This window comes from Erpetoichthys calabaricus (genome assembly GCF_900747795.2).
Source record: "Erpetoichthys calabaricus chromosome 1 unlocalized genomic scaffold, fErpCal1.3 SUPER_1_unloc_9, whole genome shotgun sequence".
NCBI classification, from domain to species: Eukaryota; Metazoa; Chordata; class Cladistia; order Polypteriformes; family Polypteridae; genus Erpetoichthys; species Erpetoichthys calabaricus.
Window position 1 is genome coordinate 50,442 of NW_026261600.1, and position 15,000 is coordinate 65,441.

General features: G+C 41.6%; 1 protein-coding gene and 1 long non-coding RNA gene across 4 annotated transcripts in view; one reads left to right on the plus strand and one right to left on the minus strand.

Moving 5' to 3' along the window:
- Positions 1-123: 123 nt before the first annotated feature.
- LOC127526443 (uncharacterized) overlaps positions 124-15,000 on the plus strand; it is a 364,111-nt gene continuing 349,234 nt past the window's right edge. The window contains exons 1-2 of the long non-coding RNA XR_007933991.1: positions 124-182; positions 235-342. This is a non-coding gene — a long non-coding RNA (uncharacterized LOC127526443). The remainder of the gene's footprint in view (positions 183-234; positions 343-15,000) is intronic.
- LOC127526442 (gastrula zinc finger protein XlCGF7.1-like) overlaps positions 3,608-15,000 on the minus strand; it is a 620,518-nt gene continuing 609,125 nt past the window's right edge. For 2 of the 3 annotated variants that reach the window (XM_051921999.1, XM_051922000.1), the window contains exon 3: positions 3,608-4,312. In XM_051921999.1, the coding sequence (XP_051777959.1) occupies positions 3,711-4,312 (602 nt within the window). In that variant the 3' untranslated portion in view covers positions 3,608-3,710. Of the gene's footprint in view, positions 4,313-12,748; positions 13,060-15,000 lie in introns of all 3 variants that reach the window. The other variant, XM_051922003.1, reaches the window with a different exon arrangement.

Sequence of the window (15,000 nt, forward strand, 5' to 3'; positions counted from 1 at the left end):
GAAAAAAAATACATTTGCTGAAGAACCGGAAGATGAGAAACATCTGACTTTTAATGGAAACAAGAAAAAAAAAAAAAGCCTTCATCAAGAAATAAATATTTTGAACATATTTATTTATTTATTTGTGTGTGTATAAATATCTATTTATACATACATATTAGGACTACCTAAGACAGACATCAGTCACTTACAGTTAGTGCAGAATGCAGCAGCAAGAATCTTAACTAGAAAAAGTAAATCTGTGTACGTGTCACCAGTTTTAGCGTCATTATATTGGTTACTCGTGTCATTTAGAATTGACTTTAAAATACTACAACAGATAGTCCCCTGCTTATGAACTTTGTTCATATATATGAAAGTTCACACCTCAAAGTTGTCCTTAAGATCAAAATTAGCACTTAAGGAACATTTGCATGTCCGCCGAGTGGTGGCAGTAGGCGTGGGGAGATCTTATTTTTGTTTTTATAATCTTTATTTCATGTACAATACTTGTAAGCTGCTCAAAACACATTAAAAACTACTGAAAAAAAACTGTTTACAGGTCCAAATCGAGAGGTGTCTGAAACTAAAACATTTATCAACAGATGCCAATACGTGCTGGACTTATGAACAAAATGGACTTACAGACTGCTGGAATGGAACCTGTTTGTAAGTAGGAGATCGACTGTAATGGTTTACACAGCCGTAAATAACCTCACCCAGTCCTACATTTTGGAATGTCTGTCCCCTTACACTCCCAGTCAGAACCTCAGATCTTCAAATGAAGGTCTACTTACAATTTCAAGAGCTAATCTGAAAAGAATTGGTGAGGTGGCCTTTTGCAGTTACACACCTAAAATTTAGAATACTTTAAAATAGAAATTCACCAGGCTAATACTGTACAACAATTTAAAAAAAAAAAAGGCTTTATCAAAGCTACATTTTAGTTGTATCCCTGTTAGTCTATATGGGCACTGAATTCTCATGTTCCTCTGTGATGTGCAGTTCCACACTGATCTGTAGTATTCTCTGCTGTCTACTCCATTTCTCCTGTGGTGATGATGTGCTCCACCACCACACTGCCTCGTGTTTATGGACTGAATGGCAGGTGTCCCATATGTCCACATGGCCATCATCTTCAAATTCTTCATGTGAAGCATGTAAACCATGAGGACTGATTGAGGTAGAATGTCCTGTGGGGTCCGGGCCGTACTGTGGTAGTTTTGCCTTGGATCCCCTGCAGATTAATTTTTATCAGCCTAACTGGAACTGTTGCTCTTTTTCTGTCCTGCTAGCCATTCAATGTTACCTTTTTCATTGTTACATACTGTATAGTATTATTGCCTGATCTTGTTTGTTTTATATTCCTCTTTATTTCATCGTGTAAAGCAGTTTGAGCTACATTGTTTATAAGAAAATGTGAAATACAAATAAATGTTGCTGTTCTATCCAAAAGGTTGTTCCTGCTTGAAAACTGTTTACCACATTCACAAAACACACATGGCTTCTCTCCTTTGTAAGTTTTAGTGTGAAACAAGAGAGTATTTCTGTGTAGGAATTGTTTACCACATTCAGAACAACATCATTACTTCTCTCAGGTTTAATTTTTCCAAATTTATTTGGTGTGCTTACTATCAAAGCAGGATTGAACTTCACTCTTTAGTCAGGACAGTCTCATTGTAATAATTTCTCATTCTCTTAAGTTTGCCACAAGGACTCAATGTACAACCTGCATTGTTCCTACTAAGGCTTCTTTTTGCAGATCATAAGGAGTTACTGTAATTTGTGAAGATGGGCCTGAAAGTTTTTCTTTATCAGTCATGTTGATCCTAGAACAACAGGCACTATTTTTTGTCCCATATTTCATTTGGCACATCTCAGACTGCATTTCTTGGTATTTTGTTACTTTTTAGCCTCTCCATTTGCAGGACTGAGAAGCCACTAGAAACTAATAATTCTATGATCCAGGCTTTCTTTGATTATTACATCTGGTTTTTCAGTCAGTCAGTATTGCTGTGCTATAAGTGACCTTCACCTCCTCATTTTCCATTGTGCGGGCGGAGTTGTGGTCCCAGTGTCTTTCTGGTGCTAGTAAGTTGTACTTCTTGCAGAGTTTCCAGCTAATGAGCCTGGTCACGTTGTTGTGTTGTGCAGTGTATAATTCTTCAGCAATCAGTATCTCGAACTCAGCAACAAGATGTGTGACTGTTCACAGTTTTCTTTGGTAGAAGTAACTATGGATTATTTTTTGCAATTTTTTTTTACTTATGATGTGAACCACCTTACATCCAAGCCACTGTTTTGTACAACTATGATTAGGTGTTCACCTTTTAGTCTTAGAACTTACCCATGCATGGCTTATGAGGGGCAAACTGTGTTCACAGGAGGATGTTGGGGGGGAGGAAGGGGAAGTGTATTTACCACTTTACTTGTAGTTTCCCCAATTTGTTCTTTTTTGTTTCAATCAAACTTTTTAAATTCTTTTTTCTGCTGCTTAGCATATTGTACAGTGTTCATCTGTGGACAAGGTAGGGGAGTTTCCGTAATTTTTTTCTGTCATGTGCATTCTTTGATATCTCTGAAACCAGCCTCTTTGTAAAACCTTTCTGCAACACAGCTTCTATCCTGTGTGTGAGTTTTAATGTGTCTCTGCAGATAACTACAGAGAGAGAATCGTTTACCACATTCAAAGCAGCAATATGGCTCCGCTCCCGAGTGAATTTTAATGTGTATCAGAAAATTATTATGGTGCGAGAATTGTGTCCCACATTCGGAACAGCAATATGGCTTCTCCCTAGGGTGAATTCGTTAGTGGCTCTGAAGATCAGTTCATGGTGAAAACGTGTAACTCCTGAGACCTGGCCGGGATGCCCCTTCGATGTTTGTTTTGGGGATCAATCATGGACTGCTCAATACCTGCTCTGGGACGCTTGGTGGCAGCCTCCATGGCTGAGGATGGTACCTGAATTCCCCACAACCCTGTTGGGATCTGGGGTGGCCGCCAGAGGGTGCTGCATGGATCCCTGAGCCGGCCTGGACAACTCTACAGCTCTGCCCAGCAGTGCAATCAGAAGCAGGTGATCAAGCACCTGGAGCACGCAGGTGGGCTATAAAAAGGGCCAGCAACCACCACTCAGGCCAGAATTGGGAGGAAAGAGGTTGCCAGGGAGGAGTGGTGGTTTGAGAAGGGAGCGTTGTGTTTAGTTCTGGAGTGCTTTTGGGACTGTGTATTGCCTGTGGGGTTCACAGGGAAGACGTGCCCCACAGGTGAAGAAAATGAGTCTTGGTGTTTTATACACGAGCCTCAGTGTGAGTCTGTGCCGGGTCAGGCGCTTACATAGTGCTACTTTCACACTCTAAAGATAACTACTGAGAAAGAATTGTTTACCACAGTCGAAGCAGCAATAGGGCTTCTCTCCTAAGTGAATTCCTTGGTGGCTCTGAAGACTGCTTCTCTGTGAAAACTGTTTGCCACATTCAGAACAAGAATACGTTTGTCTCCTGTGTAAGTTTTAATGTCCGTCTGAAGATTACCATGGCAAGAGAATTGTTATCCACATTCAGGGCAGCAAACAAGCTTCTCTCTTTTCTGAATCCCTTGGTGGCTGTGAAGATTGCGCCGCTGTGGAAACTTTTTGTCACATTCAGAACAGCAATATGACTTCTCCCCGTGTGAATTTTTTTTTGTGGCACTGAAGCTCATTTTTCCATAAAAATATTTCAGAACAGCACTATGGCTTCTCTCCTGAGTGAATTTGCTGGTGGTGCTGAAGACCCTTTCTCTGTGAAAACATTTTGCCACATTCAGAACAGCAATACGGCTTCTCCCCTGTGTGAATTCTTTGGTGGCTCTGAAGATAGTATTTCCGTAAAAATGTTTTGCCACATTCAAAACAGCAATACGGCTTCTCTCCTGTGTGAATTCTTTGGTGGGTCTGAAGATACCGTTTGTGTGAAAACATTTTGCCACACTCAGAACAGCAATACGGCTTCTCTCCTGAATGAATTCTTTGGTGGCGCTGAAGATACTGTTTGTGTGAAAACATTTTGCCACATTCAGAACAGTCATATGGCTTCTCCCCGGTGTGAATTCTTTGGTGGTGCTGAAGCTTGTTTTTCTGTAAAAATGTTTTGCCACATTCAGAACAGCAATATGGATTCTCCTCTGTGTGAATTCTTTGGTGGCTCTGAAGCTTGTTTTTCCGTAAAAATGTTTTGCCACATTCAGAACAGCAATATGGCTTCTCCCCTGTGTGAATTCTTTGGTGGCGTAGAAGATGGCTTCTTCGTGAAAACTGTTTGCCACATTCAGAACAGCAGTGAAGTTTGATTCCTGTATAAAGTTAAAAAAAAAACAAAAAAAAAAAAACTTAGTTTTTAATCTACTGCTTTAATACTGACATTATCTTACAACATTTAATAGATGTTGGTTTAATTTAACAATTTTTCATAAGCATTAGCAAACTTAAGTAGCACATGAATAGACACTTGAAAATGAAAACAAAATTAACAACTGTTAAATACATGAGCGTAATGCAAAATGTTTAAACAGTAAAATGAATAGTCACAATCAGCAAAATAATTGATTTTTTTAAATACATTTACAGATTGCCATCATCATGTTGTCATCATATTCTTAAAATATTATATAAAATTATACAATTACTGGAGGCAGAAGGTATGATAATCTTCACCTTTCATTATACTGGAGAGTGTCACGTCAAACATGTGAAATGCACTTTTATTAAACAGAATGTGTCTTAATATTTGTAAACGATTAGTCCAAAGCCACCTGACTCCATAATGTGTGTTTTTTTTTTTTGTTATTTGATTTTAAGAGGCAGAGGATAGCAAAGGAAAAAGCTTTAAATATACAATGAGAACAGAGTAAAACATAAATGGATAAAACACGCAGGTCACTGAAAAATCCCAGAAACCCACATGACTCCTGAACTGAAACAGCAAACTGGACACTTGTGGCTGAAATGCAAAATATACTTCTGTCTTCATACCAACTGCGTCAGGGGCATTTTTTGTTATTGCAAATACATTTAATTTTTTTAGCTAAAAAAGGGACCTCCAGAAAAGCAGAATCATTTTGTGAGAGTTTTGGTAAATTAAAAAAATTAAAAAGCACATCAATCATTCCGAAGATGGGGGTTATATAATAAATAAATAAATAAATAAATAAACCTTATTAATTTCCAAGCAGTAATTAGTGATATTATCTATATATATATATATATATATATATATATATATATATATATATATATATATATATATATATCTATATATATATATCTGTATTATCACTGTAATTTTTCTGGACTTAGACTGCACAGATGAGATTTGTTAGCCTCCATGTCCTAAGAGCTCACAACTCGCTCAGTTTAGCACCAGAGAGATAGCAACGAGTGCACATGAACTAAATTCTCTACTCTGCACAAGATGGTCATTTACCTTCTCTCTGATTAGCGTCATTTTGAGCTTGTGGACTGGATCAGAAACACACGGGTGTATTTTCAAGATTATTCAGATGCTTCTCAAGATTGTCAATATTACTGTATGCTGACTGAGTTTTCTTCAGCCAGTCTCCATAAACACATAAAACCTGAAACACCTCCAGAACCACAAACCTTCAGAGGCACAGCATAGTGAACTCAGCCCAAACCTCCATGTTTTTTACTAGGGGCAGAGGAGGACACAGCCACATAGTAGCACCTTGAGGCAGCTGGATGAATGTCTTTAACCAAAAGAAATGATTCTTGATAACAGGCTGTATCAGCCAAGCTCAAAGATAATAAATCAGCAACACTTGAATGATTGCAAGTATAAGAGAGCAACCTTAAACTCCAAGAAAAGACAGATTATACAGGAGAGAGGAAAACAAAGAACAGCAATAAAGAAGAACTGCAAATTAAATACATTACAAGGTGCCAAATGAGTTCACTCCGTAGCCCCACCAATAATCATGTATAATGTAGACAGAAACTCCAGAATCCCACCCCTAAACTGTATATGCAAAAAACTAAAATGGGGGTCTCTGAAATAAACACAGGTAAAAATCACCAGGTTCTGCTTATGAGTGGGCAAACATGGAGAGAGCTCAGTAAATAATCCCATCCTGACTCCAACATTCACAATACAAGAGTCAATGAAGTGAAAATATGAAAAAGCACATCTGAAGATAAATATGACATGCAAGCAAATATTAAACCATTGTGGGTGGAGAATATGTGGCGTATGCAAGGCTCATGTCCTGACCCCTCACAGCCTCCAGTGCCTCTCTAATCACATGTACACATAAAATTCACATATGAAAAAAAGAAAGTAGTAGTAATTATGAATCAACATCCAGGAAAATATCCAAGCAGTACTGCAACATCACACATAAAACAATCAAAGCAGCCAATCACCAGTGACATTAAGGAGTCAAGGACATCGAGTGCCTGTTGAGGGTTGGTGAACAGCCGCTGCCTCCTGGGAAGGACATTTGAGGATTGGCCAGATAAATCAGGAAAGCAGAAAGACCAATCTGTGGAGCTTTTGTGATCACCAGAGACGTGGCCTTATGTGGTGTGGACGGAGTAATTGGCAGTAAACGTAGATCTTCCATCCTTCAAAAGTTACATTTGAATGGATGAGTTCCTCTTTCAGAATAGTAACTCAGTCAGAATAGCGAAGCAGGTTGATGATGATTGGATGTAGACGTGCGCTGTCTCATTCCCTGGTTTATATTCTATGTGCCCGCACAATTTCACACCTCAAATTTAAGATGGTCAGAAACCAAAAAGCTGAACATATTCCCACTCTTAACATCATCTGGAACTCCAATAATTCTAATTGTAGCCACAGGAGTGTAAGGCGAGTTCAAGCACGGGTAAAATGCATACCGAAAGAAATCTCAGTCCAAAAGTTTGTTTTAAAAATATTTAGTGAAAGTGAAAAGCAAATAATCCACATAAGAAAAAAGTAGTTACACACGTAGAATACAAGGCAAACAAGAAAAAATGTATCTTCTCAAAACTTAACTTTTCTTGTAAAACTTTAGTTGTTTCTATACTTAAAGATTCTTAGCTACTTCTGTATGCTTTAAACGTACGGTGCAGCACTTTCAGTTAAGTGCTTTGTCTTACTTGTTACTTGGCACACAAAACATGCACACAAGGCACGCAAGACACGAAAGGCCCGGTATAAAACCATGTGCCCTCAACACCTTACACATGGCAAGGCTGATCACTAACTGAGAATAATGTTTAGTCAGAGCAGTTAGAAATAGCTGGAATATCATTTAGTAAAACATTTATGTATCTTATGTAACTAGGAAATGGCTCTTACACATCCGGCCACTAATTGTTTCTGCTAGGGCAGAAATCAGTTACTTAAGGCTCTTACTAAGTAATGTTAAACTACTTTAATGAACTTAAACCGAACTTATAAAACTTAAAAATTCTACTGTAAGAGCAAAACTTAATCTTTTCATTTCATTAATCATTTGCTGCTTCCTGGAACAGGCACAGTTTGTTCACAGGTCTGTCCAGTGTGCTGGTTTTGGTTGGCATACAAACTCTTCTTACTGCTCCTTTCATATCTGGCAGTGTCTTGATGACTCGCCCCATTACCCAGGAACTTTGGGGTACTGATTGATCTACAGGGAGAACATTGTCACAAGGTTCTAAGTTTCTTTTTGGTGTGAGCCATTTTTGATGTTCTTGAAGTATTGGTAAATACTCTTTAGTCCATCTTTTCCTAAACAAACCAGAGAGGTATTATACTCGTTTGCAACGGCTTTGGACATAAAGGTCATTTTCTGAGAAAAGTCCTTGGGGAAGGCTGGGTTTTGCCTTGAGTAGTAACATGTGATTTGGTGTCAGTGACTCCAGGTCATTCGGATCACCTGATACCTTTGTGAGGGGTCTTTTGTTTAGGATGTATTCTGCTTCGCACATCATTGTGTGGAGATGTTCATCATCTAGACTTTGTTGTTTAAGTACTGAATTCAGGACCTTTCTTATGCTTCTAATTTGTCTTTCCCACACTCTGCCTTGGTGAGAGGTCATTGGTGGATTAAATTTCCATTTCATTTCATTCTTCATCATGTCATTGCAATTTTTTTTTTTGTTCAAGAGTTTCAGCTGCTTCTAGTAGCTCTCTTTCTGCTCTAATAAAATTTGTTCCATTAACTGAGCGCAAGATTTTAACTTGTTCTTTTCTACAAATAAATCAGCATAAGACTTGGATACAAGAACCAGTGTCTAAATTATATGCAATTTCTAAATGTACTGCTCTAGTTGTTAGGCAAGTACGTCTTCACTAGGCTTCGTCCTCTTTTTACCAGGAATGGACCAAAATAATTGACTCCAACACTGGTAAAGGGTGGTTGGTCTGGGAGTAGACAATCTTCTGGCAAATCGGCCATCTTTTGTTCACCTATTTGTGCATTATATCTTCTTCATGTAATACACTTTGAAATAATCCTTCTAATAGCTGAATTGGCTTGTGGGACCCAATATTTCTGATGTAACTGAGCTAGCATATAGTTACGTCCTCAATGTCCATGCTCTCAGTGAAAGTGTTGGATAATGACAGTAGCAATATGTGAATTCTTATGAATGATTGCAGGGTGTTTTGCCTCTTATCAGGGGGGCCGGTACCCCATACTCTCGGAGTACCCCCCACAGGATTCCCTGAGGGACACGGTCGAATGCCTTTTCCAAGTCCACAAAACACATGTAGATTGGTTGGGCAAACTCCCATGCACCCTCCAGGACCCTGCTAAGGGTATAGAGCTGGTCCACTGTTCCGCGACCAGGACGAAAACCACTGTTCCTCCTGAATCCGAGGTTCGACTACCCGACGGACCCTCCTCTCCAGGACCCCTGAATAGACTTTTCCAGGGAGGCTGAGGAGTGTGATCCCTCTGTAGTTGGAACACACCCTCCGGTCCCCTTTCTTAAAGAGGGGGACCACCACCCCAGTCTGCCAATCCAGAGGCACTGTCCCTGATGTCCATGCGATGTTGCAGAGACGTGTCAACCAAGACAGTCCTACAACATCCACAGCCTTGAGGAACTCCGGGCGTATCTCATCCACCCCCAGGGCCCTGCCACCAAGGAGTTTTTTGACCACCTCGGTGACCTCAGTCCCAGAAATGGGGGAGCCCACCTCTGAGTCCCCAGGCTCTGCTTCCTCATTGGAAGGCATGTTAGTGGGATTGAGGAGGTCTTCGAAGTACTCCCCCCACCGACCCACAACGTCCCGAGTCGAGGTCAGCAGCACACCATCCCCACCATATACAGTGTTGACACTGCACTGCTTCCCCTTCTTGAGACGTTGGATGGTGGACCAGAATCTCCTCGAAGCCGTCCGAAAGTCGTTCTCCATGGCCTCCCCAAACTCCTCCCATGCCCGAGTTTTTGCCTCAGCAACCGCATTCCGCTTGGCCTACCGGTACCTATCAGCTGCCTCCAGAGTCCCACAGGACAAAAGGGTCCTGTAGGACTCCTTCTTAAGCTTGACGGCATCCTTCACCGCCGGTGTCCACCAACGGGTTCGGGGATTGCCTCCACGACAGGCATTGACCACCTTACGGCCACAGCTCCGGTCAGCTGCCTCAACAATAGAGGCACGGAACATGGCCCATTCGGACTCAATGTCCCCCACCTCCCTCGGGATGTGGTCGAAGTTCTGCCGGAGGTGGGAGTTGAAGCTACTTCTGACAGGGGGCTCTGCCAGACGTTCCCAGCAGACCCTCACAACACGTTTGGGCCTACCACGCCTGACCGGCATCCTCCCCCACCATCGAAGCCAACTCACCACCAGGTGGCTGTTCGGTCCCTGTACGATCGGTGCCAGAGCTTGGTCCGCATTGCAGGCAGTAAGTCTAACCCGTTTCCATTGAGAGTTGGACTCCGCCAGGGCTGCCCTTTGTCACCGATTCTGTTCATAACTTTTATGGACAGAATTTCTAGGCGCAGCCAGGGCGTTGAGGGGGTCCGGTTTGATGGGCTCAGGATTGGGTCACTGCTTTTTGCAGATGATGTTGTCCTGTTTGCTTCATTAGGCCGTGATCTTCAGCTCTCTCTGGATCAGTTCGCAGCCGAGTGTGAAGCGGCTGGGATAAGAATTAGCACCTCCAAATCCGAGACCATGGTCCTCAGCCGGAAAAGGGTGGAGTGCCCTCTCAGGGTTGGTAGCGAGATCCTGCCCCAAGTGGAGGAGTTCAAGTATCTCGGGGTCTTGTTCACGAGTGAGGGAAGAATGGAGCGTGAGATCGACAGGTGGATCGGTGCGGTGTCCGCAGTAATGCGGGCTCTGCATCGGTCTGTCGTGGTGAAAAAGGAGCTGAGCCGCAAGGCGAAGCTCTCAAAGTACCAGTCGATCTATGTTCCTACCCTCACCTATGGTCATGAGCTATGGGTAGTGACCGAAAGAACGAGATCGCGAATACAAGCGGCTGAAATGAGTTTCCTCCGCAGGGTGTCTGGGCTTTCCCTTAAAGATAAGGTGAGAAGCTCAGTCATCCAGGAGGGGCTCAGAGTAGAGCCGCTGCTCCTCCGCATCGAGAGGAGTCAGATGAGGTGGCTCGGGCATCTGATCAGGATGCCTCCTGGACGCCTCCCTGGTGAGGTGTTCCGGGCACGTCTAACCGGGAGGAGGCCCCGGGGAAGACCCAGGACACGCTGGAGGGACTATGTCTCTCGGCTGGCCTGGGAACGCCTTGGGATTCCTCCGGAAGAGCTAGAAGAAGTGGCCGGGGAGAGGGAAGTCTGGGCATCTCTGCTCAAGCTGCTGCCCTCGTGACCCGACCTCGGATAAGCGGAAGACAATGGATGGATGGATGGATGGATGTTTTGCCTCTTCTGGCATAGCAGATTTGCTGAGTCTTACTCCAACTCTCAATACTCCTTCTTGCAGGACTGGGTCTAGTTTGTTGATTTTACTACTTTTCTTTACTGATTTTTGTGCAAAGCTTTAACTCTTTTAGGGTGGATGTCGACTTTTGTTGACATGAGAGGTTGAGGGCACATGTTGACAAAAGTCGACATCCAGGAGTAGAGGGTGACAATAGCTGTTAATGGTGACAAAACTCACTGTTACGTCACAGACATTCCCTCTCTGCTTGGAGGAATGTTAGACTCATTGACTCGACATCTTATCCTTGCGTGTGCGTGATTTACAAAATGTACACAAAGGCAAGATGGCATCGACAATCTCATGTGGCAGCGAAGCGAGTGCAGAAAACAAAATACTCCACAGACAATGTTTTGCGCATTACCATTGATCGAGCAAGAGAGTGAGGAACTGGCATCAGCTGATCGGACACTATCCAATGCCGCCCCAGCTGATCGGCGGCCAGCTGAGTGCATTTGCGCAGCTGATGTACCTACAACAAGGTTCATGTGGCAGGAAAACCCAGACATTGATCCATGGGAGCCAAACTGGCGATCGAACTTCACAAAACAGCATGGTTTGCTGTTGGACACGACAGATTACCAGCCGCTGGACTACTTCAGGCTGCTCTCTCCTGATGTTGCTTTTCAGCTACTGTCAGACGAGACAAACAGGTATGCAGAGCAATTTTTTTAATCATAGTATGTGACATCATATACAGTAGTATGCAGGCTCAAACAACATGCAAGACAGTAACATTTGTCAAAAATAAATATTTTTGTTGATTTGATGTATTAAACCATTGCTTTGTGTTCTTTTTTTAAAAAAAAAGTTAGTTTTTAAAAAAAATATTCAGCCCTGGGAGAAAAGAAACAAAAAAAATAGACCTAAAAGAGGTGACCTCTTCTGGATAAGCTTATAATTGACTGAGGTGAATAAGTCCATTCTCTGCCTTAATCAAGTCTTTCAGAGACAGTGGCTTCAGCCTCATTGTTGATTTGCATTCCTTGATATGTTCTTTGTTTAGTGTTTTTTTGTCTTTCTGGGCCGTGTCCATATTGACTGACTGTATATTGGATTGCCTTTCTCTCTTCTTTCAGACGCAGTAGCACTTCATTGAACCTAAGGAACCACGTTACTGCTTTCTTTAAATTGAACCATTCTGAGTAGTACCCCACAAGTCTTTAAACTGATTCATTTTTTTTTTTTTAAATAGTAAGAATAAGAGCAGCTCACTTCTCAAAATGGAGTCGTCCGGAGTCAAACTCATGACATTTTGATTACCAGTCAGTAGTTACGCCACCAAAGCAGTCAAATTACGTCCGTATCAATGTCGCACCCTAACGCGGGTTCTTTTTCTGCAGTTATATTCTTGAATAAAAGTGCACTTGTTGTGTTATACTTGTACCTTTTGTGAAAGTGTTTGATATTTGGACTTCAAGGTTCACACATTATACGCTTCATGTCTACCTTTTGTCAATTATTACTAAAACATGAAAAATATTTCTGTTTTAATGATGTGTTTACATAGATCGTTGTAGACAAGGAACACACAAGAAATGCATGTATTTCAAATAACGATATAGTATTTACTCTATACAACTCTAAGCGACTGACACACAGGTAAACAGACTTGAGCTGAGAAAACTTTGTGTGGCGGTGGGGGGGATGTGATAGTAGACTGCATGTTGCTTATCAACACATTTACAAGACAAAAGACTTTAACGGAGAGGTGCAAAGGGATTTAAGGTGGAACAGATTTACGAGATTTTTCATAGACTTTGATAATTCTAGTGTTAAAAAGCACAAGACAGCACTTTCAAGCCCATAACCCTAACCCTAAAATGTACACCCATTTTTATTTTTCACTTACTTGTTTCAGATGATGTCTTAGGTGGTGACTGACCTCCCCAAGTTCTAGGAGATGAAATTTCTTCAATCGTCTTTGTGTCCGACTGTAATGATTCATATTTTACATTGATAGAAGACTCCTCTTTACTCATTGACCCCAGTTCATGGTCCCCTTCCTTAATGCTCAGACTCCCCTGTTTAGGATGGACACTCTCCCACTCACAGTCCTCCTCCTCAAAATTTACAGTCCTCTCCTCCATGCTATTCATGTTGGCCTCGCAAGTCTTCTCTTTCACATCCATTTATACATTACAGTAAATGGCAGATTTTTCTCTGTGGAGAAAAAAAAAACAGGATTCAATTCAAACTGCATCATCAAGATCTAAACACATTTGATTTTTATAACATCCTCTTAGTTAAAGCTGATGTCAAGACAGGCTAGAAAAAGAAGGAGGCCATCTTTCCCAGTTGTGTGTCAACAGTATTCACTACTTTGATTGAACATTCAGTACTGTTGGTTCTCAGAATTCTGTTATCAGTTAATCTTAAGGAAGGTTTAGACAAGTCAGGCTTCAGGATTATGTTAAGAAACGGGGCAAATGAAGGAGGAACTTAAATAATGGATCTGAAATTTGCAATCTTAGGATGATATCATAATGGACAACTTATTGAGCAATTTTAAGTTATAGCGCTCATTTTTGTATTGTTGTCCAAAAATTGAACATGAAGTTATGGGAAAGAGTAGTGGAAGCTGGTTAAGAAGTGAGGTGATGATTAGTGAGCAGCAGTGTAGTATCATGCCAAGAAAGAGCAGAACATATGTGGTGTTTGCTATGAGGGTGTTGATGGAGAAGTAGAGAGAAGGGCAGAAGGAGTTGCATTGTGTCTTTGTGGACCTGGAGAAATCATATGACAGGGTGCATCGAGAGGACTTGTGGTATTGTATGAGGAAGTTAGGAGTATGAAGATGTACAGGAAATGTATGAGGGAAGTTTGACAGTGGTGAGGTCAGCGGTAGGAGTGACGGATGCATTCAACGTGGAGATGAGCTTAAATCAGGGTTCAGCTCTGAGCCCTTTCTTATTTGCAATGGTAATGGACAGGGTGACAGACGAGAATAGACAGGAGTCCTCCCATGGTCTATGATGTTTGCTGATGACATTGTGATTTGTAGCGAGAGTAGGGAGCACGTTGAGGAGACACTGGAGAGGTGGAGATATGCTCTAGAGAGGAGAGGAATGACGTTCAGTAGGAACAAGACAGAATACGTGTGTGTAAATGAGATAGAGGTCAGTGGACTAGTGAGGATGCAAGGAGTAGAGCTGGCAAAGGTAGATGAGTTTAACACTAGAATTACCAAAGCCTATGAAAAAACTCAAATCCAGCCCACCTTAAATCCTTTTGCACCTCTCCGTCAGCGTCTTTTGTCTTGTAAATGTATCGATAAGACAAAGCAGCCTGATTTACCACCCCCATATACCCCGCCCCCCCTTCCAGCCATGCAGAAAGGGCCAACCCAAGCCTTGATTATCTTGGAATGAAGTGCTGGAGTTTTAGAGGGGAAATAGATCGCTAATTGGAACACATGCATTTCATGTGTGTTCCGTGTCTACAACAATCTTTGTAAACACATCGTTAAAACAAAGATTTTCATGTTTTAGTAATAAATGACAAAATGTTGACATGAACTGTATATTATGTGAAGGCTAAAGGCCAAATATCAAATAAACACTTTCACAAAAGGTGCCATGTGCAATACGACAGCTTTCGTGGTGCAGCGGTAAGAACTGCTGACTTGTAATCAAGAGGCCATGGGATCGATGCAGGGTGTCTCGCAAATTTACCATTTTGAGCAGTGAGCTGCTCTTATTGTTAATGTTATACAATAAAAAACATAAATTTGATTTGCGTCTGTAACAGCCGGAGTAAATTGATAGTACTTATATAAATTAGCGTTTCTTCTTCACTTTTATTCTCTCAGTCATGATCATGATACAAACCCCCCACCCCAGATCTGAGGGTGTTAGTTTTTATCTGAAACTGGGAATAACTGTAGATGCGAGTGGTGTTTTCAGACAATGGAACTGGAAATTCTCTCATCTGGAGGGATAAAAGCTGACACACAAAAGCTGGTGAATCTGCCTTGTTCGTATCTTATTGTCACTTGAATTTTTTTATTCAGTTTTATTGAGTGTTCCTGCTCACACTGAATTAGTATGCACCCTATGGTCCACGATGTCGAAGCCGCAGTGACAAAAAACAGAGACATAGGTA